The sequence below is a fragment of the Homarus americanus genome, unplaced genomic scaffold (assembly GCF_018991925.1).
Source record: "Homarus americanus isolate GMGI-L3 unplaced genomic scaffold, GMGI_Hamer_2.0 scaffold33468, whole genome shotgun sequence".
NCBI lineage: Eukaryota > Metazoa > Arthropoda > Malacostraca > Decapoda > Nephropidae > Homarus > Homarus americanus.
Window position 1 is genome coordinate 4,897,913 of NW_024714177.1, and position 24,845 is coordinate 4,922,757.

The 24,845-nt window shown below is 36.7% G+C and overlaps 1 protein-coding gene across 2 annotated transcripts; it reads left to right on the top strand.

Moving 5' to 3' along the window:
* The first annotated feature begins 269 nt into the window (after positions 1-269).
* LOC121877368 lies at positions 270-24,813 on the top strand. Of its 2 annotated transcripts, XM_042383102.1 has the most exons (8): positions 270-331; positions 4,686-4,808; positions 8,285-8,412; positions 12,443-12,607; positions 14,080-15,362; positions 16,558-16,736; positions 21,974-22,107; positions 22,648-24,813. In XM_042383102.1, the coding sequence occupies exons 2-8, from the start codon at positions 4,697-4,699 to the stop codon at positions 22,945-22,947; spliced, it is 2,301 nt and encodes a 766-aa protein (XP_042239036.1). In that variant the 5' UTR covers positions 270-331; positions 4,686-4,696; the 3' UTR covers positions 22,948-24,813. The 2 variants fall into 2 exon arrangements, with proteins under 2 accessions (XP_042239036.1, XP_042239045.1); XM_042383111.1 differs by lacking the exons at positions 270-331; positions 8,285-8,412.
* The last annotated feature ends 32 nt before the right edge of the window (positions 24,814-24,845 follow it).

The following is a 24,845-nucleotide window of genomic DNA, read 5'->3' on the forward strand; positions in this document are numbered from 1 at the left end:
ATTGATAGTTAATCCAGTTCTCTATATATCAACACACGTTTCCTGTACTTTGTGAGGGACGTCTCCTTCCTCAACAGTTTTACCAATGAGAAAAAAATTTTGTTATTCAATTCATTTCATTCTCACATGCATCATACTAAATGATTCTTATATAATTGTCCCCTTATATTTTTTACTAGATAAACAAGTCATAATTTACTATTATAATTAGAAATTAAGTAACTTGTGTAGAATCAATGGTTTATAATTGTTTTATTTGATATCAAGATGTTGGTAATAATGTGTCCCGGAGACTCTTAGAGAGATGCCCTTCTGTCAAGACTGTTGTTAAGTTAGTATTATATTTGTATTATATTTAGTAATAACTATAGCGTAATGGTGGCAGATGGAATGACACCAAAGTTTCTAACACAAATTCGTGATATGTGTTTCAGTAGGTGTTATGTGTTGTCAGCTTGTATAAACAGACAGAATGGTCGTAGGTTTAAGGACTTTAAATTAACAAAGTACAGTACCTTGCTTAACTAAAGGAATTCAATGAAAAGCACATTTTAGGCTGTTTTTGGATCAATTTATGATAGTAGCCAGTTGGCAGTGTAAGTTTATGAGCCACACGGATCGGACGGCTACTCTAAAATCCCCCCCAAAACCCGTAAACTTGCGCCATATAGTGTAGTACCCAGTAAGTTCTTTCAGTTTAATAAGCTGGGGGTCCAGAGGGTTGAGCTTGACAGCTAGGAAGTTAGTTCAGGTTTGGTAGGTTTCTTTGGTTAGGTTGGTGAGGTCTTCTAACTGCTTCTGCCACTTGGTTTTTCTTATCAACTAAGGTTGGGTTAGGTTTAATTTAGAAATAACCACCTTTTAACACATTTTCCATAAATACGACAGTGGCCACTATAAAACATAGTGAAATTGCAGTGTTTTTAAATTATTTTTCAATGAAAAAACAGTGAGTATAGTAAAGCACCAGTCTCTCTCTCGCTGTTATTAATATGTTTTTCATAATGCGACTCCTATCTTCAAGAAGGGTGATCGTCACTCCACAAACAACTATAGACCGGTGAGCCTGACCAGCATAATATGTAGAGTACTTGAGAGTATTATCAGAGATGTCACGATGAAACATCTACTACAAAACAACCTTGTAAAGGATTACCAACTCTGTTTTATGCCGGGGCGCTCCTGCTTAATACAATTACTCAAGGTACTGAATATTTGGACCCATATTCTGGAACGGGGTGGTAATATCAACAATATTTACCGAGATTTTGCCAAGCTTTCGACAGTGTACCCCACGAAAGGCTGAAAATCAAACTGGAAGGGTACGGAATTCAGGGAAATGTCTTAGTGTGGATAGAAGACTTTCTACATGACCGCAAGCAGTGTGTGGTGATTAATGGCACGAAATCATCATCCGTACCTGTCACAAGCAGGGTATCACAAGGCAGTGTATTGGGCCCGCTGTTGTTTGTTTGTTTCATAAATGACATGCCTGACGTTGTACACTCCTCCATACAAATGTTTGCCGATGACGCCAAGTTATTTCAGGAAATCAAGAACCAAGCAGACTGTGAAGAGCTGCAGAAGGACGTCTGTAGACTCCAGGAATGGTCGAAGAAATGGCTGCTGAGATTTAATGTCACGAAGAGTAAGAGAATGCACCTGGGGCTTACCAACGGTAAGGAGGATAATCATATGTCCCAGCGGGATGAAGAAACTGCACTATTTGAGACTGAATGTGAGAAGAACCTAGGTGTGTATGTTGACAATGAGGTGAAGTTTTTGGGCCTTTGTCAGAAAAAGGTAAATCAGGCAAATAAATTATTGGGTCTTATGAAAAGGTCGTTCAGTTATCTAGACGGTCCGTCCCTCGTAACGATCTTCAGGAGTGAAGTGCTTCCCCATCTGGAGTACTGTCACCCCGTCTGGTCCCCGAGATATGCTAGGGACTGTCAGTCGATTGAAAATGTTCAAAGGAGGGCCACCAGACTGGTGCCTGCACTTCAGCACCTCAGCTACCCTGAGAGATTGGAGCGCCTTAACTTGCCTAGCTTATACTACAGATGGGCAAGGGGTAACCTAATTGATTTGTATAAGCATCTCAAGGGGCACTACTCAGTCGAGTGTTCTTACTTGGAGCTGGCGAACACTCGCCCCACAAGGGGTCACAGCTCAAGATTGAAGAAGCCACAAGTCCAGAAAACTGTGAGGGCAAACTTTTTCGGAGAGAGGGCTGTGAACTCTTGGAACAATCTACCAGAAAGTGTTGTGACGGCACCGAGTGTGAGCTCTTTCAAGACAAGACTTGACCAACACAGGAGCGGGTTCAGGTACATTCAGGAGCCGGTGCATGCTCAGTACTTGCCAACAGTGCGTGATAGAGACGTGACCGATCTCCCAAGTGGCTAACGAGCTGATCATTTGGTGAAGAGGATAAAAGAAAAAGAAAAGTAACAGAGATGTGACTGATCGCCCAAGTGGCTAACGAGCCAATCAGTGATAAAGAGGATAAAAGTAAATGTATAGACATTTCTAAGACATTTTTCTTCTATGATATCTCTGCCAGAAAATAAGGATAACCAAGTTATTCATTTTCCAATATTATTATATTTGGTCAGTCACAAGTGTCACCATTTATTGTTGACATCTGGTGGAGAAGTTTTGACCCTTCCCTCCTCACCCAGCGCTCCTTACTTCGTGTTGTCTTTTTAAGCGTCTACAGCGCATGTGCGGGGGTGGTGTGAAGTACCTTATTGGCTATAGCAAGAGGAGACTTAAGGCTTTTTAGATGCACGGAATAGCTAACACATTAACTATTCCCGGATTGTCATTAAAAAATGCGATATTGTACCGCGTCTTGGGAATAACTATTGTACAACACAGTCTTCAGAAAATAATAAAATTAGGAGATCTGTTATTTGGACACAAAATGGAAAGAAATAGTGAAGAAAATATATAGAAAATTATGAAAAGAAAGACAAAAAAGGAAAAAAGTCAATCAGTCAACAATAAATAAGAATAACACAAAAAATCGGGCCCGCTGTTCAGGTAATTTCTCCCAGATTCTGAAACCACATGTAACAATCAGAGCAGCTCCTCCACGGACCATTAAGCTTCTCTCGTGGCTAGGTGTTGGCATATATTTCCACTAAATATAACGAATTTCAGGTTCGTTTAAGTCTTAATTTTTGCACTTACAGAACTGTAATCAACTTATTCACCCTTATTTAAAGTATCTTATGAGTAATGATATTAAAGTTTTGATCATATTTGAGTAATTATCAATATTGTTACACCAAAGTCACCAATAGTGAATGAAATCGGACAGCGCCCACTTAAAAAGGGCGGAGCCAAAACAGGTTTCAACTAGGCGCAATCCTTTTCAATTCTTTCACACCATACGCTTTGTTTTAGGTCCTATCCAATATACTTCTGTATATTTATTATTATATCACAACTTCTTACTGCCTTACATGCCTCCAACTCTTCAATATTAATCAAAATATTCTCCATAAGCAGCCATGATCCGCGTATTTTCAGTGGGAGAAATCGCTGATTGGTTGCTAGCTATTCGGGCGCCTCACATGCTAACGCCTGATCAAGGGATTTGCTTTTCCTTCTCAAGGTTCTCATGCGCACAACTCAACAGAAGCATTTGCACAAACAGAATAGCTGTAGCGTTATCTATTTATTCTGTGCATCTAAAATGCCTTTTCTTCATAATATGTATTTTGGATGGTTGTGTGCATGTAACTGAGTAAAAATAAATGAAGAAAGTTACGTATATCTACCTGAAAATACGAGTTGAAAAACACATAACACCTCACTGCTTGTCCCATTATCCTGGTGGTTACAATGACAGACTAACATAGCTACAAAGCCATGATTAATCACTATTAAACACTATTCTATCAGTAAACACTAATAATAACAGTAAATCTAGTGAAATATGGCAGGGAGTGAGGAGAGTTACAACTGCAGATGGTGCTGTAACTAGCAGTCACTCACTTCCTTTATCTGCTCCCATTGTCATGTGTAGCCAAGCATATGTATGGGAGAAATGCATGACCTTTATTTGTTTGGGCACCTTCCCTTGGCTGGATGAAGGTGGTTGAGGGAGCCATCACAAGCACAAGGAGCACAGTTGTTATGAGAGCAGAGTAGCACACGCGTTAAACGGACAAATGTTTAACCCGGACTGAGGCGAAGTGAACGAGTATGGCCCAGCTGCCTGGGATGCCATAAAACTCACAGGTTCCCCATCCCAGCCGTAAAAATGGCGCCAACTTTAAATTTACCCACAGACATTCTTGAGTACATCCAGGGTGTCATCCGCGAATAATCAAAGACCACAAATTAAAAATCTGCGAATTGTAAGGGCATTCTGTATAAAGGAAACAGCGGCTCCTCAACCCAACATCGAGACATGGCTTTCCAGAAGTGTTTTTTATTCTCTATCTACTGTACTAGTGAAGTCTAAATGTTTCCTGTAATGTGTGATTAATTGGTCTTTGAGGTCACCATTTTTTTTTATATGAGATAAATGTTGAAGCTTTTTTGTAGAATATACTGTACTTGTTTTTAAGTACTACTGTACTGCTCTGCATTTTGGTCTTGTGGATTGGTGATGTATTTGAAAAAAATTTCAATAAATTTCATTGTTTGTGAACTTTTTTGGATTGCAGGATTCCTCGTCATGATTACACCTGAGAATTTATCAGTATTTGGGAAGGAATTCTTGGCTTGTTTGCTCGGTGTTCGTCCAAATCCAGATCAAATCACCGTTTTTACTGAAGTTGCTAGAAAAGGTAAGATATACAGGTACAGTACATGTATCCAGTGTATTGTATAATTATATTATAAAGTGCTCACACTTTTTAGTATCCACATGCTATTTTTTTTTTTTTTTACATATCAGGTTCATTACTGTATTACTGTATAGCCAACAATATACTGTACAGTATACAACACAGTTTTTTTGTTAGAGAAATTTTTTCCGATTAATGGCCATTTGATGGATATTGTTAAATTGAGTTGTTTTGATTGTATTGTACAGTATATTGTGAGATGGTCTTAATTTATAACCATCGTTGAAGTGGAATATCGCATCCTGGGATATCGTATCACGAGGTTTACCTGTATACAGTATGTACTTTAACTTCTGCCCCCCCAAAAATGTAAATTGATTTTCTTTTAAATTGGATCCCATTGTCCAACAGATTCTCATTTTAAAAGCTGAGATACTGTACATTCCTGCAAAAAACAACTTCCCCAAAACATCAAAATATACTAAAAAGTCATGTTCTTAAAGAACATTTGTGGTGTACACAATGATTATTAACCAGTAATAAGAATAATAAGTAAAATGCATGCAGTACAGCAATAAGTTATTACTTAAAAGAAATGTTTAGTGATATCAGTGTGTTGTACTCCCTCATTAAATTTACATAGGATTTCCAATTTAGTTTATGAATTAATTGCCTTCCAAGCTTTCATAGGCTTTCACCATTATCACTTCCACTAACAGTTAATTTACCCGTCATTTTGGAGTTCAGAGTAGAGAGTAATCTGAAGCAATGTGAGAAGAAAATGTCTTGTGTGGCTTAAACAACAAACATGAGGATACTGAGAGACATGTGGAACAACATGAGAAATGCTGGTAACAATATGAAAATCTAAGCCAATATCTATACTAAGTAATCACTCTTGGCTATTATTATGAAGTAATATATAATAGTTAATAATACAGCTCCTCCCCGGCTTACGAGGGGGTTAGGGACCCAAATCCAGGTCGTAAGTCGGAAATGCTTAAATAATACATAGAAAATCTAAAATGGGTGTCTCTTTTTCTTCTCAGCACCACAAAACACCCCCTTTGAGCTTGCCAGCCATTTTAAAGTGAATTACAAACGAAAAAAATTTCTGTGTACTGACTTTGGGACTCGAAAATACGTAATTTGACCAAATTTTGGTACGACTGAGGCAGGTCGTAAGTGCGGGTGGTCATAAGTCGAGTAGGTCGTAAGTCGGGGAGGAGCTGTATATATAAAATCTTTGGAATACACAAGCAAAATATTTTAGTGTGGTCACTGTTTGAGTTTGTCCTAACTTCAAATCACTGATACTTTTTAGTTAAATTGTCTTTAAAAACTGACCTGGCCTGATAGTGGAAGCACTGGTATGCCTATGTCAACACCTTGGCATCTTGTGGTGCTGCAAAAAAATTAAAAAAATACAGTAGACCCCTGTCATCCGTGGGTTTGTGAATCGCGATTTCGACGATTTGCAGTAAGCAGATGGTGGCTATGGTGGCTAGATTATAAGCCTTTTCCCGCAGCACAAGGAATTACCCCACGCAGCTTTTCATGTTGTACTCTCAAAACTTTAGTGTTTCTGCGTGAAATGGACCCTAAAAGACTGCCTAGTGTCAGTGCTAGTGATGCTAGTGGAGTAAAATGTAAAAGGCAGAAGTCAGTGATACCCTGACAAAGAAAGTTTTATTATTAGATAAGTTAAAAGAGGGGATGAGTGCTGCCACAGCTGGTCAGTTGTTTGGTAATATAGGTAAACAGTAGTGCACTAAAGTAGTACAGTATAAGTTGCTGTTCATGGTTTTGCCAATTCACGCCATTTCTTGGAACCTATCCCTCGTGAATGGCAAGGGTCTACTGTAGAGAGAGAAAAATTTTAACTGGTTTATCGGGGGTCCCCGACTTATGAATGCCTGTTGATACAAACGGGGTTAAACTTGAAATTTATAGTATTTTATTTACCTGATGATGTAATTTTTACTTTCATTTACTACATTTTGTCATTCTATTTCTTCTTTTGTCTTGACCCTTTCACCGCGTCGGCCAATTTCGGCAGTATCCCCAATAAGTGCCAAAAGTCACTAAAAAATTCAAATGCTTACGTTAATGTTTTAACCTTTTTTTTAGTGACAAAAACGTGAGGAATCCATATTTAACAATTAAAATATAGAGGGTAAATTTACAATATTGTGGGGAAAACTTCAATTTTTTTTCTGTGTTCATAATAATGGGCAATATCATAAGTAGATATGTCAGATAGTATAAACTGCAATGATAAATAGTTTATCTTTCATTGAAGTCACATAATTTTATATTACTGACCATTATTCATGTACACTGTACATTGAAACCCTATATCTTACTGGCAAATGCAAAAATCACTTGTGCACAGACGAGAATGTTAGTGGGTAAATGAAATAAAAGATCGGAATAGACTAGTTACTTTATTGCACTTGTTATTTATTGGACTAGAACACAATATAAATTAAGATTACAAAGATGAAGTTGATTGTAATACAGTATAGTCTGGATTTACGCGGTCAACTGAACCCGTGGAAGTCCGCGTGAAACGAGAAACGCGTAAACGAAATAACAGAACATATGGGATTAATTGAAATAGAGACTGGGCCGACCCCAGACTACCCTTTTTCTGACACAATACGTACGTTGTAGTAAAAATAACATCTTAATTTTATGATGGTATGCACACACAATTTATATTTAAGAGAAATATCAATAATATTAGGTTTTTAACACTTACGTTAGTAGAAGAATTGGCTGGGCACATGGGGATGGGGGGTTGGTTCCAAGGCAGAGGGCAGATTATTGGCCCTCACCTGTACACACTTGTATCAATTGTATCACTATCCACCACAGAGGCTTGCAGGGCCTCTTTGTCAAACCCCTCGAAGTCCATAACCTCACTATCACTGACATGGACTGGCTGTGGTGGGTGGCGGGTGAAGAACTTCGTAATGTTTTGTTGACTGGGCGACCTAGTGCGCACCCTGCCAGCGCCGCTTCCCGCGTAAATGTTGGAATGTACCGCATAACTAATAATTGCCGGTCTGGCCAGGCGCCGCGTAAATGACCAAACACGTAAAGGAAATCCGTGTAAATCCAGACTATACTACAGTATATGGAAGTAAACTCCTTTGGGAATATATGTAGGTAAAGAATAAATACATATACACAGTACAGTGATATCCTCTCTCAAAGCCGGAAAAAAATCCCTCGTCCCCTGAATTTTCCGGGTAACAGAAAAATTTTCTTGTAAGTTCCAGAAAATGCACCTGATTTTCATCTCTCAAACCCGGAAAAAATCCCCCATCCCCGGAATTTTCCTGGAATTTTCCGGAAAATGTGCCCCTCGGTAAATCGTTTCCTGTAAGTGAACTATACTTGACTATACTGTATTTCCATATTTCAAGAAGTAGTTGATTATTAATGCTAGTACATATTTTGTATTGCAGCGAATCACGAATATGCTGTACCCGGAGACATCGTCTTACCTCTCAAGTCTCGTAAATGGATGGCTACGATTCCCTTCACCTCCACTTTAGGCCATTTCCTTAATTTTCCAACAGAGGAGAATCTGAAGGTAAGACAGTATTTAAGACTGTTATAGAACATTGCTTAATACAGTCGGCTCTCGCCAATAACGACTTCCACAATAACGTTTTCGACAATAACTGTAAGTTACAATAGATACCCATTTTCGATAATAACGTCTAGATTCTCTTGAATAACGGAGATTTCGCGGGAAGCATCCGAGCGCATCAAAGATAGCGTTTGTTTGCCGCCATGTTGATGACGTAGTTGTCCGCTCCGCCTCACTCTCACTCACGCTACGTGGAATACAGCGCTGCGCCCATGTGTGAGATTTTCGCCTCTATAACCAGTGGTTGCTAGGGTCGGTGATCAATAATGGCTTCCGCATTTTTGCCTGTGGGGGCTAGAGGAGATGGTGGAGGGAGTGATTTGCCACCTGAATGCCCAGGAACTTTTAAAGTGAGGAAATTGAACTGTCCTGAGTCTACAGTGTGAAATTTTAATAGGAACTTAGAGGAGACCAAGAAGAGTATTGCGCTGGCTAAAAATATTTCGGTTGTGATGGAAATACGAGGCGAGCTATGAATGATAAAGGCGATAGAAGCAGGTTGTTAGTGATAACAGCATTTTCCTGTGAAATGGTTAGCCTGTAGAATGAAAGACAGTGCAAGTGTTAATGGCCCTCAGATATGGAATAACCATCACACCAAGCACCTCAAAAACTCCCCCAAGCTAAGTGTTATATTACTCAAACTCTTTATTTTGATTATTGAATAACAATTCTTTTTATTTCAGCTAACAAAAAGTGTTAGGGGGTTTCTAAGGGGAAAAAATGGGTGAAATTCTTGGCGCGGCGGCACCAATAAACCCTTTTTACATGTATTTTAATGTCACAGAAATAACGTTTTCGCTAATAACGGTGTTTTTCAGGCACCTATTAGACGTTATTGATGAGAGCCTACTGTACTTAATTTTGTTTCTCCTGCAGATCTTTACTCTAGAGCAGTGATTTTCAACCTTTTTCATCTCACGGCACAGTGAGCCAGGCACTAAAATGGTCGAGGCACACCATCAGTATTTAAGGATAGATTTGATCATTTAAAAGAAAATGAATGATAAGAATGTGTTCATAATTTAAAATCTCATAATTTATTAATTTTATTGCCAAAAGTATATTGTTGATCATGGTTTTCAAAATAATTTGAAAGTTTTGTTCATATTTGATTGTATTCAAATACAAACATGAGTAAAAATAAAAGGCCTTTGCTTACATAAAAATATCAGTGAGAAACCTGTACGTACTTAGTGTTGTCTCATGATGTTCCTTGTCCGAGGTCGAATGGTTGACAGGCATGCCCCCAAGTCCTCCTCCAGTGTTTGAAGCCATGACCTGTTCTTGCTTTTCATTGTGTTCATAGCAGAGAAGCCAGCTTCACACAGATACAATGTTGAGAAAGGAAGAAGTGCTTCAATTGCCTTCTTTGTAATGATGGGGTATTCCTCTCGAAGGGACAACCAGAATGAAGTCATATCTGTTGATAGGTGCTTCAGTTCCAGTCCTCTGTCGTTTCTGATTTCCGTCAGCTCATCCTCTGCAACAGTTAATCCTGCTGACTCGCACGCACTTACCACAAACGGATCTCTCACCCAGTCCAAGGAAGATACATTAAGTGATGGGAAATGCTTTTCAATGTTTTTACTCAGTAGCGACAAACTTTGTAGAATTAATCTGACAAGATTTTTGTCCAGTCTGCAACCTTTTTTTTCAGTTCAAACATTTCAACTTTGTTCCCTTTTTTTATTCTGGCTCCTCACAGTGTTAGTTTTTCCTTAAAAGAGCTAACTTTGTCAGTACAAGTCAGAATATTTTCATTCTTTCCCTGCATATTCTTATTAAGAGTGTTCTTGGCTTGGAATATATCAGCCAGGAATGCAACTTCATTGCACCAGGTTTCATTACTAAGCAGGTCAGCCAGCTCAGATTCTTCTGATGTCAAAATATAAAAGCTCCTCCCTTAGTTCATAAAACCCTTGAAAGCAGCTGCCTCGAGACAACCACCTCACTTCTGTGTGTAGTAGAAGTTGTGTGTGAAGCAGATTCCATAGCAGAAACAGTGTTGAAAACAACCTTGATTTTAATGGCCTACTTTTGATATAGTTAACTATTTTGATCGTCTCATCTAATACTTTCTGGAGCTCAGGTACTACTGATTTTGAAATGAGGGCCTCTCTGTAGGAAACAGTGTGTGAAAACAATGCAAGGGTTCTTTATGCGCTCCATAAAAGTACCAGTAATGTCAAAACGTATCCAAATGCTATTTTTAAAATGCTATCCAAATGCTATTTAAACTCCCGGCACACCTACAGATGCTTCTCGGCACACTAATGTGCACGGCACGATGGTTGAAAATCGCTGCTCTGGAGTCTAAGGAGAAGGCCATGACAGAAGAATATTTATTATTCCCTGTCATCACATTTATCTTTTTGCTTTTTTGTTCTCTATACCTTCCCATTCTCCTCTTAATGTAAAAGTTCCTCCCACAATGAAGGTTGCCCCCCACTGCATTACCTCAGTGCACTTTAGTTGTTGTTTAAAAATGTTGCAGATAATCAGATATTTTTCCATTGATAATTGTTATGATTGTAAGTGTCCTATCATACCCCTTACTTGAATGTGATGACTCTTCCGGAGGGGTTTTTGATTTTCATTAATCTTAGTCATTGCAATATACAGGTACTAGTTTTCCCAAGAGGTCAGATGAGTTTGTTAATGAACATAATTCAGATACAGTAATAATAATTTTGCTTCTATTGTGTATTATGAAATTTACAGTTATAATGTAGGGTTATGTGATATTATGTCGTCTAGCACTCAGGATGGATGGATGGAAACTCTAGGTAGTGGTTTTCTTATATAAAATATATTACATGAAAGACAGTCTGGTGCTGGAGATGCCGTGTGGTGAGAGGCTTGCTCAGAAGACACGTTCAGTGAGTAGCGTGCTTGAGGAAGTATCTGTGCAGGAGCTTAGTTAGAGATGTTGCGTGTTGCTGTCCTCCAGGTTGAATGAGGGCTGGACAGCGAGGACTTTCTTGGAGGAGGTGTTGCGTGTTCAGGAGCGTGAGGCCAGAATGAATCTCAATGGAGAGACAGAGCTTATATACCGGCAGCGGAAGTAAACCGTGAGAACTCGCCGGTTTCCTGACCTCCGTTGCTAGGAAGACGTAGTGGCGATCCCCCGTGTTGTCTAGGATACTGTAGCAGCTGGTGACCCCCTGAACAGCTCGCTGGTTGCTAGGATACTGTCGCATTGGAATGCAGATACGCAGTTGTAGGGAGAGATCCACTACAATAAGCTTAATCCAATTTTTAGCTTCAGAAAAAATATCATATATATATATATATATATATATATATATATATATATATATATATATATATATATATATATATATATATATATATATATATATATATATATATATATATATATATATATATATAGCTAGACCCCGACTTTACGACAGGGTTAGGGACTAAATCAGGTCTTAAGTCCGACACAGATTTAAAAAAAAAAAATTAAATAAAAAATCTACAATAAATACAGTACAGTAAAAGTAATAAATAATGAGGAATGGATACAGTGTGACTGAGCACTTACCTTTAATGTAGTCAGCTGAATGCACATGGGGCCCCATAATTTTCTAATTATACATGGAGACTACATTAACTGGAAACGGCTTCGGTATAAGAGTACGTGTGTCATTTGGAAAAAAAAAAAAAAATGGTCACAACTGCGGCGGTCATGTAAGTCGAAGCAGTCGTAAGATCAGGGTTAGCTGTTTATATATATATATATATATATATATATATATATATATATATATATATATATATATATATATATATATATATATATATATATATATATATATTTATTTATTACCAGGGAGTCTGAAATGTGTGTGCATAAGAGGGTCTGCTACTGTGATGCTGGGTCCTAGAGTGTTTAACTACTGTACGTATATTGTGCACTGGGACAATAATCCAACACTCCATAATTATTTTTCTCTTACAGTTAATAACATCAGCTCTGTCTTCATGCAATGCCTTAATAGAAAAAGTATGGATGACACAGGATCTGTTGTGTATCAATTTGGACAGAGAGAAAATAATATCACAAGTTATCAACAAACTGGCAGCTGTTGGGTTGAATTATGGAGCTACTACATTGCTAGAAAAGGTAATGGTTTCTCTTCAGTGTGTATATATACAGTATATGTATATATATATATATATATATATATATATATATATATATATATATATATATATATATATATATATATATATATATATATATATATATATATATATATATATATATATATATATATATATATATATATATATATATATATATATATATATATATATACAATATATATATACAATATATATATATATATATAGATAAAATCACACGGGAAAAGGGAAACAACGGAGCACCTTAGCTTTCGTCTTTATTCAAGACATCTTCAGAGGCAACTGGATTACATGGAGAGAGAGAGGCTTAAATATACAGGGTGACCTTAAAAACATGAGGTTAGGTCATAATGATGTCATCCACTAATCCCCACACCAACACACCCGTAGAGGAGCTTAAGAGAAGGGGGGTGACGTGACTAGTCAGGTCAGGTCAAAAATAAGGGACCCACTAAATAACTATCATACATCTAGATCAAAGGTTTTCAAAGCATTTTTAACCTTGGGCCACTGACAAATAAATTTATGTAACATATTATCAGTTTTGAACTGACCATCACTAAGGTTTATTGATTTTAATTCCCTAATCAAACTAGCTTCAACCAGAAGTCTTTCTGTGACACAAGATGATTTAAATATTTCTAAGCTTTTTTCCCAAGCAATGGGATGATTATTATTCCTAACATGAACGAACAAGGCACTGCTTTCAGATGCTGTTCTGATATTATACTTATGTTGTTTGATTCTGAGCTGCAGTGTTTTTCCTGTCTATCCTACATAATTACAATAAACACTTCCATTTACATTCAAACTTGGGCTATTTCTTATTAACATATTGGTAATGGTTGAGTCATACTTGAAAACAACATTAATATTTAGAAGCTTGAGGGACCGAACTAACGGGACAAATTCATTATGATAGGGCAGAGTCAAAATATTCTTAAGTGTAGGAATTTGCCTGGTTTGAGAGGAATGAAAGGATTTTTTAGCCTTTTTAAAACAACAACCAACAAACACAGAAGGGTACCCGAGTTTCTGTGCAATGGAACGAATGTGTTTCAATTCATCGTCAATAAATTCAGAGTCACAAATACGCAGACATCTTAAGAACATAGCAGAGAAAACTGACATTTTGGTAGACTCCAGGTGATTTGATAAAAAGTGAATGAAACTGTCTACCTGTGTGGGCTTTCTGTCGAAATGTTTTGAAAGCTTGCCAATATCATGGACATTTTGAAGCCATATGCACTTCATAATAGGAGATATTCTGAGGTCAGTAGTAATTACTTTTTTCTATATGCAAAAATGCCTGAGTGCAATACTGCATTAACGAAAAAGTATTGTAAATAAGAGAGGGTCCGTTGCTCCTGATTCTGACCAGAAATGGCATGTAAAAATTTAAAGATAACACTATATTAAGTTGATTATTTACTTGTTTATTTATTACAGACTGTTTTCACAATCCCCAATGATATCAAGATGGATAATGAAGAAAAGGAGCTCTTGGACAAGATGCGTGCAGTAAAACTTCTCTCACATATATTGAATATGATAACATTTAGTGGTGGTGAGGTGATACTAAAAGATAAAGACAAAATAGATCACAGGGAAAGAGAAGCATTGTATGACAGGATACTGCATCACGAGTCTTACATGTCACTGTTGGGAGATCTACTAGTTGATGAGAACACAAAACATAAGCCACGAAAACAAAAGAAGAGAAACCGTAAAATTTCACGTGTAGTGAAAGTTACCAATGTAAGAAAAATTGTCAAAAATTTTCCTCCAGAAAAAGGTATGTCTAAAGAACTCGTTGAAAAATTAAGATTCCTGAGGCGAAAAGCAAGAAAACCAGAAGGTGTAAAGTACAGACAAGGGTCTTCAGAGCCCACTAAAGATGGGATGGTCATTAAGAAAAATAAGCCAAGGCAAAAGAAATCAGCTAAAACTTCTTTATTAAGGACCCTACTTGAGAAGCCTGAAGACAAAATGTCGGATAAAGAAGACAAAGCTTTAAAAAACATTATGAAATATATGAATTCACAGAAAATTAAATTGCTTGAGAAGCAGCTCAGCTCAGCAGAAACTACTTCTACACAAGAGAATCTCACCAAGGAATCTAAAGAACCACAATTAAAGAAGATTGAGTCATCATGGGTTTGTGAACATAGAATGCTGTTTGAAGACTTAGCGGTCAGATCTTTTAAAAAAAATAAACATCTTTTGGCATCTAAAACACAACCAAAGAGATCAAAGACAGAAAATACTGAAGTTAATAAAAAGTTTCCAGCCAAATTCAACACTGAAGTTAAATATATGTCCCAATCAAGTACCCCAAATCTGAATAAGACTACTGAAGAAATTAGCACAAATACCTGTAGTGATGGTGGTAGTTATTCAGAGAACTTAAATTTAGCAGATGAAACAAAGATAGAAGCATGTGAGTTAAACACAAGTCATCATGAAGATCAACTCGAAAATTGCTTGGAAATGAAGCAGGATTTGATTAAGAATACATATGAAGAAGCAAAAGAATATACTGTAAGTGATTCTGAAGAAATTATATCCATAGGAGATTACTCAGAGGATGAAGACACCACTTCCATTATCCACCTAAATATTTTGGAAGAGTCAACGGGTACAGAAAATATCCCTGGAACCTACCAATACAAGCCAGTGGTTCATAAGAAGACTGGAAAATGCTGGAATGGTTCTGCATCTGATTATTGCAAGTATGTTCCTTATTTTTTGTGCATCTACATAATTATTATTGTATAGTTATACTAGCTGTGCATCATTGCATAGGGGTTTATTTGTTCTCATGACTGATTTCAGCTGCCCTTGCTATCTTTTTTAAGCTACACTAAGCTGTCTTCTTTTAACTATACCATAACCAATCTTCTGTAGACCCAGCACTAAGCTGTCTCCTTTAAACCCTGCAGTAAGCTGTCTTCTTTAGACTCAATACATAACTGTCATCTTTAGACCCAGCATTAAGCTGTATTCTTTAGACCCAACCCATAGCTGTTTTCTTTAGACCCTGCTTTAAGCAGTCTTTTTTGAAATCTGCACAAAGCTGTTTTCCGTGAACCTTTCACTAAGCCGTCTTGTTTCAACCCTGCAGTATGCTAATCTGTCTTACTTGTTAATTGATGCCATGTGTATCTGGACAATGGCTCAAGTGATATTTTGGTGCAGTAACCAGCTATGAATATTATTGTTGAGTGACAGAAAACTTTATGACCAATCCACATTAATGCATTTGTTGGTAAACGTTTGGTAAGGACTATAGTCTATTCACTGGCTTTGCATACTCCATAGACAGCAGAACTGCACCAATCCTACCTGACTGGCCATTGCCACAAGCCTGCTTCCTTTGGTTGAAGGGCAGTAGCATTATCACTGTACCGTTTTAATTTTTAACGCATAAATTTTGTAATAATGTGACTCCATAGTTCCCTGGTGGAGTATTCAGCTCTCAAACAAATGATCCCACACTTAATTTACAACCAGATATGATATTGGATTCCATCTTTGTACACTCGGCAATGAAATGAATGCTATATAATATAGTACTGTATACTGTTCCAATATGTCTGCTTACCATTGATGGAAAAACCTTTCAATAGACTGGCAGACTGGTGAAGGAGTGGAGTAACCATCTTGCTGTTGAATACTAACTTACTAAGTACAGTATTATGGGATTATCACCTGTCTGGCCATCCTGTATTATAGTAGGTAAAGACTTATATAGTGGGGACAAATATTAACTGAAAGAAGTAGAGTAGAAATACTTTTTTTTTCAGAACAGATTAAGGAAAGTTATGAGTAAATACAAGGAAAGAATTATAGCATCCACTCTTGGTCATATTATTATTACTTGAATTGTATTTCTTTCATATGCTATACTTAGTCACCTTTCTACAGAATTTTAGTGGAGGAATTGAGGCTAGCAGCTGCCCTCAAACATGGTGATGTGAGCACCCCTGAGTGGAGCAAATTCTTGGAGGAACAGGCATGGCGATGCATGACCCTACAACTACTCTCTGTCAACCACACAAACTTTGTCAAAATTGAAGTAGATGGTCATACACAAAATACTAAAGGTATGTACATACTGTGTGTCTGAGCAGCTAGGTGAGGGTTATAAGTGATGACTCTTGCTTCTGTATTTGTTTACTTATTTTTGCTATCATGTCTTCAAATAGATTCCACTTCCAGAATTATTTAAGTAAAAGAAACTGTAGTTTATCCCATAAAGTATTACTTGTAGTTTTGGTCATCACAAAATTTAACCCGATGATAGCTATCAATGAAATATACTTTACTTGTGTTTGGTGTATGTGAAACTTTTTATTTATTTTTATTTTTTATTATTTTTTATTTTTTTTTATATACACAGGGAATAGCCCACCCGGGCACAGGTCATCGACCCACAACAGGGTCTAAGGGTGAAAAAATTAGAGTAAAAAGTAATTAAAAATAAAAAATAAAAAGACTACAGGGGTATATTAATCTACACCACGAAAATGCCACAAAACCAGCTTTTTAAAGTGAGACATTGTATGAGTATGGAAACACAGAAGAATGCAGAGCATTCCATAACTTGACTATGTGAGAAAAGAAGGATGTCCTATAACAGGTTATTGTAGTGTGACCAACAGCCACAGAGATATTTTATGATATTACACACTCGTACTGTATGTTTCCAATTGCATGGAGTAAATGTAATATTTATATGCAAGCCCCCCTTCAAAATCCCATTACAGTACAGTACTGTATTTACTTTACTGAGTAAATTAGTAAATGCTATGGAAAGTAAGTCATTATTTGCCTTTCATATACAGAGTATATAGCCTCTGTCAAATGGAAGCCAAACATCCACAACATTACTAAAGCTGCTTCCCTGAAGCTGGGAATGCTGTACAGAGGCCATAGCTACTTCACTCCTGAGCAGTTGCTTCAAGTTTATAAAGGATTCATTTGTCCTAACTTGGAGTACTGCTCTCATATCTGGGGTGGCTCTTCTTCTGTCCAACTGTTAGATTGGGTGGAATCAAAGGCATTTCGTCTTAATTACTCTCCTCTTTTAGTTGATAATCTCTCTTCTCTTTCTTTTCATCACAATGTTGCTTCACTCTCTCATTTACAGGTACTTTAACGGGCAATGTTCAGTGGATTTGGCATCCTGTGTACCCCCGGGAAGCCCGTGGGGTCGTAACACTCATCTTGCCAGCAGTGCCCACCGTTTCTCTGTGGATGTCGGTCACATTAAAATGAACTGTTATAGTACATCCTTCTTTCCTCACACAGCCAAACTCTGGAATGCTTTGCCTTCTTCTGTGTTTCCATACTGTTACAATCTGTCTCACTTACAAAAGCTGGTTTTCCGTCATCTTTGTGGTGTACAGTAGATTAATACAATCTATTTCTCTTCTGTTTTTAATTTCTTTTTACTCTTATTTTTTCGCTCCCCAAGCCCTGTTGTGGGTCGATGACCTGTGCCCAGGTGGGCTATAACCCATAGAAAAAAAAAATACATAAATAAAATCGATAAATCCTTTTTTTTTCACGTGGCCTCCAGCCTCCCCCAATAACCACATCTTCGCTGCCATTTTATTACCTTAAAATTAAATATCCTATTACTGTACAAAAGTAGCTACCCTAGCTGGGTTGAGTTAGTTGAGCCGCAGATCTAATAATAATAATAATAATAATTAACGGTTTATTGAAAGAGCTTGGCAGCCAGAAGGCTGAAAATCTACAGTATTATGCAGCATTCAGTGACTGTTGCCTCATAGTCAATGTCTGCGACCGTTGTCGGCTTTGGGGCTGAAAATCTCATTCCCCTGAGGCAGAGCAATGCAGACCTAAGCAGAGAGAAGGACAGTCAACTTCTCAACCAGGCTGTAACATAACTTCTGGGCTGCTGCTTCCGTTCAGATAACACCTCCGCGAGTCTGGCATAGAAACATCTTGCAATGACCTACTTGAAAAAAAAACAGATCACCCAAACAAAAAATTTGCTAATTGAAAATGTTTAGATTTTATATATTAAAACCTACTGCTGTGCCCTCTCTGTTTACAAATCTATCAATCACTTGCTTGACAATAATTATTTCCAGTTCCAGAATAATCAGAGATACAACTTAAGGCACCCAGAGCTACTAAGACCAACCCCCTGCTCTCCTCTCAGTCCCAGACCTCCATAAAATATCACGGTGTGAAGGTGTGGAACAACTTACTCCCACCCATCCGAGTAAAGACTACGCTCCCTTCCTTTAAATCATCTCTTAAAAAATACCTATTGTCTAAATATTAATATTTCTTGTAATACCTACCTTACAAACCTGCTTTTATTGTACCATCAAAACCATTTATCAGAAATTATCATGTTAATAGATAAGAAATTACCATTGCAATAAATATACAGTATTTGCCAACAAGACATAATCCTGACAGCTCTGTCCTCTTGATCAACCTTAATACTGTACAACCCATGTTGTACTGCTTCCCCATTATATTTATGTTTTTCAATTCCACTATAATCTATGTATATAGTATACTTATGATATAAATTTAAAAAATGTATATATACAGCTATAAACTTAACCACTAAAACTTCGACTGCGAGGATGCTGACTACCTCAGTTGTACCAAAAATTTTACCAAATTCATTAGTCTGACGTTGGTGATTAATATATAATAAAATTTTGTTTATAATTCCACTAAAATGGCAACAAACTTAAAGTGAGGAGATTTTTGACAATTGCGAGAAAAGAAAAAAGAACCACCCATTTAGATTTTCTATGTATTACATTTTAATTGACCAATTCAACTACGATCGGATTTGAGATTCTAACCCCGCCATAAGTCGGGGACTGCCTGTACAAGTGTTTCTTACCAATTCAATATGAATTTTACTTAGGGCAGTTTCTCTCTAACAGAGGAAGTAGTTCCTCCAGCATAGCACGCTCTATGATCTTTGATAAGAATGAGAGATTGGAGACTGGACGATAATTTGACATATTTTCAGTATCAAGAGCAGGTTTCTTCAAAAGTGGATGCAATAAAGCCTGTTTCTCAGATCGCACAAAATTGCCCTCTGCAAAACATTTGTACCTGTATATGATTCTACAAATAAAGTCTGCAGCATGTTCATAAGCGAGTGGTATGGTACCTTAACTACATTTACAGGATCAAGACAACAAAAAGTCTTCTTCGAGTCCTTGATACAATGAGGTTTATGGCATAACTTGGTTGAAATTCAACTGAAAATTCATCAATTAAAGAAACGCCATCTCGGTCATTTCTTATATGTGATATCTTTGTCATAAAAAAAAAAAAATAAATAATAAATATGAGGCAAGATGAGCATGCGAAGTGGAAGAAGCATAGTATTTTCAGACCTCCGGCCCAACAGCCCATTTATAACTGCATGCAATATTTTCTGATCACTGCCACAAGAGTCTAGACTTCTGTAACATTCAACTTTGCTTGCCCTCACTAAACAAACAACAGCTCTACACACAGTCACATACTGTACTCTGATTTCTTACGGTCTGTTCGCTACCTATGCCACTCTAGTTCAGCACTTCTATGATTCCTATGAAGAAAACTTCATAGACAAGTCATACCATGGACTGGAAAACATCATTATGTAATTTAACCATCTCATCAGAAAACAAAACAGGAGTTGACCCAGTTCAAAGAATGATCGACCTCCTGATCATTCATGGTTAGGTCAGTGTTTCTATAGTTCCTGAAGGTAATTGTTTTATCGTAAGAAGAGGGTCTTGGGACATTAAAACCAAAAGTAAACAAAGCATGGTCAGATACTGCTGAATCAATCGGGTCATCTGCAACATCTAATACACAATCACAGTTGGCAGGAGGCAAAACTAGGTCTAGAATGTGTCCAGAAAGATGTGTTGGACATAGCACAATTGACAAGATTGTTTAGATCAAGAATTTCCAAGAACTCAGAGGAAATAGATTAACTCGATAATTAAAATCACCACAGATCAACTGTCGCCTGTTCTTTCCCGAGAAAGTCTCAAGAAACAAGCCAAATTGATCCATGGTGATTTACACAACAGCAGTTCCAATAACTTGGTGATGAAGATTTATTAATGGTTCCATAAATTCAAAGGAAGAAAAAACAGTCACTGCTAATCAGTTTTATGTTGAGCAAGGCCACAGTAGGTCTGGGAGCATGGACAAGAGATTGTGTCTTGGGAAGAGCACTATGAATAATGTTCTTCTGATTCATACAACCATGTTATAGTTAAACAAAGGATATCCAAGCTAAACTCCCTCAGAAGCTCATTAATGTGACACATTTTGTTTTGGATTGCATGAATATTTAGCAGACCTACTTTTAATAAGTTCAAGGGGGGCACTACATGTTTTTTGAACAAGTAAAGTCAGTGTTTTCAATTACTTTTTTTTACATTGGGAAATCATCGTAGGGTAATCTTTACTTGATGCAAAATGACTGACTGACCTAGGTGGTTCTGCAAGAGTGGAATAATTTGCACAGCAGGATGAGGTCTTATTTGAGCATGTCATAGACTTATGACTATCTGCACAGAAGGCACAAACTGGAAAACCAGGCTTCCCAGGACAACTTGAAGCAAGGGATCGAAATTTTTGACTGGTACAATGAGTGACCCAAAACCTGTCATATCTTTGCATCTGTTAAGTCCAACATAAACATTTCCCTGAAACTTCTCCAAGGAATTTTGTACTTCAGGTGAAATTTTCATGACTGCAAGTTTACTATCTCCATTTATCTTTGTGAAAACAAGGGATTACTTGGAGCTTTTATTTAACAGTTCTAGAATTTTATTATTGTTCTCGGCAATGCCCGAGACTATTTCGTTATCAAGAAATGTAGTAAGAATACCTACAATTGTAATTTTTGGCATGATCTTTCTAAGTTCAGACACCATGAAGTCTGAGTGTGTACCAAAGCAGGAACTCATTGCTCCACTAGCCTCCTCCTTTAGCTTCTCGGTGGGAAGTCTAATAACAAGGAGCTAGTTCTTCTCTCTGCAGCTATCAGAATGGACTTCATTGCTCTCTCAACACTTCCTAATGAACTGTATGCAGTACTGTATTAAAATTTGTTCAGTTTTTCTTCGATAGCTTTCAGGTACCGCATCTCATATCATTAACAGAAGTTATCTAACCTTCTGGAATCAAAACAATATGGTTCACTTATGTTTATTTCTTTGTGGAATTGTTTTGCTTTCTCACATATCAGAGGACTAAATATGGGTGGAAAAAAATATCAAAATTGTCCATCCTTTGTCTGATAACTATATTCTTTCCTTTACAGAGTGGGCCTTCATCCTGTACAACTATGCCCGTCTTAGTATGATATTTGAGTCATTTGAAGAGTATGTGAAGAAGGAATTTGTCTCACCACTTCCTCCTACAGATGAGGTGGACTTTTCTCTTCTTAGACATGATGTAAGTCTTCACAAGAATATTTTCTTAGGTTTCACTAATTCAGTAAATAATTCTTCATTTACCTGTGAACAATACATTCCTGTACAGTTAGTTGATGTGGTGGTATATATGTTAGAGGAAGAAGAACAATTTATTCAAGACCTTTTGTAGAGGTGTTTGCTATCTATTGTCTCCAGTTATAGAATCTCCCCCATATATTTCTGCCTCAGATTTTTTTTAACCTTGTTTGGGGAAGCTCCCTCTAATTTTTTACAACACAAAGTAATATATATTTCTTTTAAATTACCCAAGATATGAAAGATGTTTATTTAATATGAAAAAGAGATGTCGTCATCACTGACAATATGTGTGGCTGGAAAAATTAAGTGCGTAGTACTTGATTGTACAGTATGTTGGGGGCTAAGCAGGCACACAGCTCAGAGGGAACATTGGGAAATGAGAAAGATAGAGGTAAAGAATTTTAAAGATCATTAATAACTGATGCTTACAGATTTAATCATTCTTTATTACCTATATTTACAACTGATGCACTTCTTGCAGGAGGAATGGATTCTTGTTTGGATGTATATTCTACGATGGCCAGAGATTGTTGAAGAAGTGGCTCTGTCTATTGTAAATGGTTGTAGGAAACTCAAGACTGCCAGTGTTACTCGGTTCCTTCACTCCCTTGCTCACCGGTTCAGTGCTTATTACAGTCGGTATCATGTCCTTGTGTCAGAACCATTGCCACACTTGGTGCCACTCATGTATGCAAGACTCTACCTCTTTAAAGCTGTTCACTTGGTAATGACAATTTGTTTCAACTTGCTTGGAGTTGATTCGCCTCCTACTTTCATGTAAATTGATGTGGAGATGATGTTTGCATTGTCAAAGGATAATACTTTTTGTAAGAAATGATATACTGTGTGCTAGTCATTTTTTGTAGAAATGGAAATTGTATTTTTATTAGATTTTTCTTATTGTATGCAGTTCAGTTTTGAGTGTTTAAACTACTGTACAGTATTTACGGTACTCTAAAAATTAACAGTAATAGACAGTATACAGTATATTAAATAGGAAATGTTAAAAGTCATTATCTATTTCAGATTGGAGAGCATTGTTATTTTGTTTGTCTTTCAATGTGTAAATGAAAATGCCATAAATTTGGGTTACTTTCGTCATGTGGTTTTTATCATACAAAATGCGAGGAGATCTAGTTGAACCAGCAACAAGTCAAATGGACCTTGATCATTAGGGTTAGGGCCTACACCTGCAACTGTTATACTGTACTCTATATCTATTATCTAAACTTGTCATGTTGATGATTACAGAACTATTTTTCCTCCCTAGAGAATGGAATTGTGTCTGTAACAATTTAAAAAATACAACTACAGTACTGTACAGTACAATTTTAATGACTACATACTATTCATATAGAATCTATAAGTTTAGTGAAACACACTTTAGTGATTTTTTGTGGAAGGTGTTTTTTATAACTACAGTAGCTATTTGCACCTGCTCAGGCTGTTAGTTTTGCTTTACAGTATTCCATATTCTTGATACCATCATCATCATCATCTCTTTGTATCTATTACCAAAACTATCTAACCCTTCGCTACTCATATTTTTTATAGCAAGTTTTGAGGGATTCATAGTCAGTTTTCAGTGATTTATAAACAGTTTCAGTGATTTATAAACAGTTTCAGTGATTTATGAACAGTTAAAGTGATTTACAGTAAATTTTGAGTTAGTTATGTTTCCTATTTTCTTCAGCAAGCTGCCCTTCACATCTTTCTTTACATTTTTCCTCTACCATATCATAATCCCACAACCCTTTGCCTAGATTTTTTGTCATACATAATCACTCCTACAAAAAACACCAGCTTCTCAACTATAGAGCTGCATCCCTCTTCTGTATTAATCAATAATTTCACTCATTTCCAGGCACAAGAACCTATTTTTATTTACTCATTTTTTTATAGGATCTACACTTAAGTAATTCTTCATTTTAATATATCATATATTTTTGCATAGAGTCATTATGGAGGTGTAAGGTCAGATGTTACCCCAACATCACCATTAGAATGGGACCCAGTTGAAAGGGGCTCCAGTCCAAAGTGATCCCAATCTTTATAGGCTAAGTTGGCTTCCGACCAGTTACTTTCCAGAAAAAGTTTATCATCATAGGAAAGGATTTTTGTTTTATATACAGTACCGTATAGTATGTTAAATGGATGAAAAGTTGCTGGAGTTTATTATATTGATTATTAAATTTTTCATAATTGTCTTTGAAAGTTTTGCAACTGATCTTAACCCATTATATACAGGTTTCCCTCTTTACAAATTATATGTTCTCCAGAAATGTTTTACACACCCCAAAATTATATTTATTTGATTGTTTTATCTTGGATAAATATTATTAAAATGGAAATATACTGTACATTCCTACAGAGAATAACATGGTCACAAAACATTATAAAACTAACTAAAACATTCTCATCCATTATTTGTATTCTTTATATTTTTTAAATTTAAGATCAATACATATGGCATACAGTACAGTATACAGGAACAAAAAAGTAATATTTAATGTCTGATGTTGGGAATACTACCAAGAGCTCACCAGTGGTCTGCATCCTGCTCCCAGGTGAGATATCCAACTATTTATGGTTCATGTACTTGTTATGGTTCATATCAGTCTGTTTCTAATAAATAAATATAATGATATACATAGAGTTTTTCATCCATGTTTGTATTAA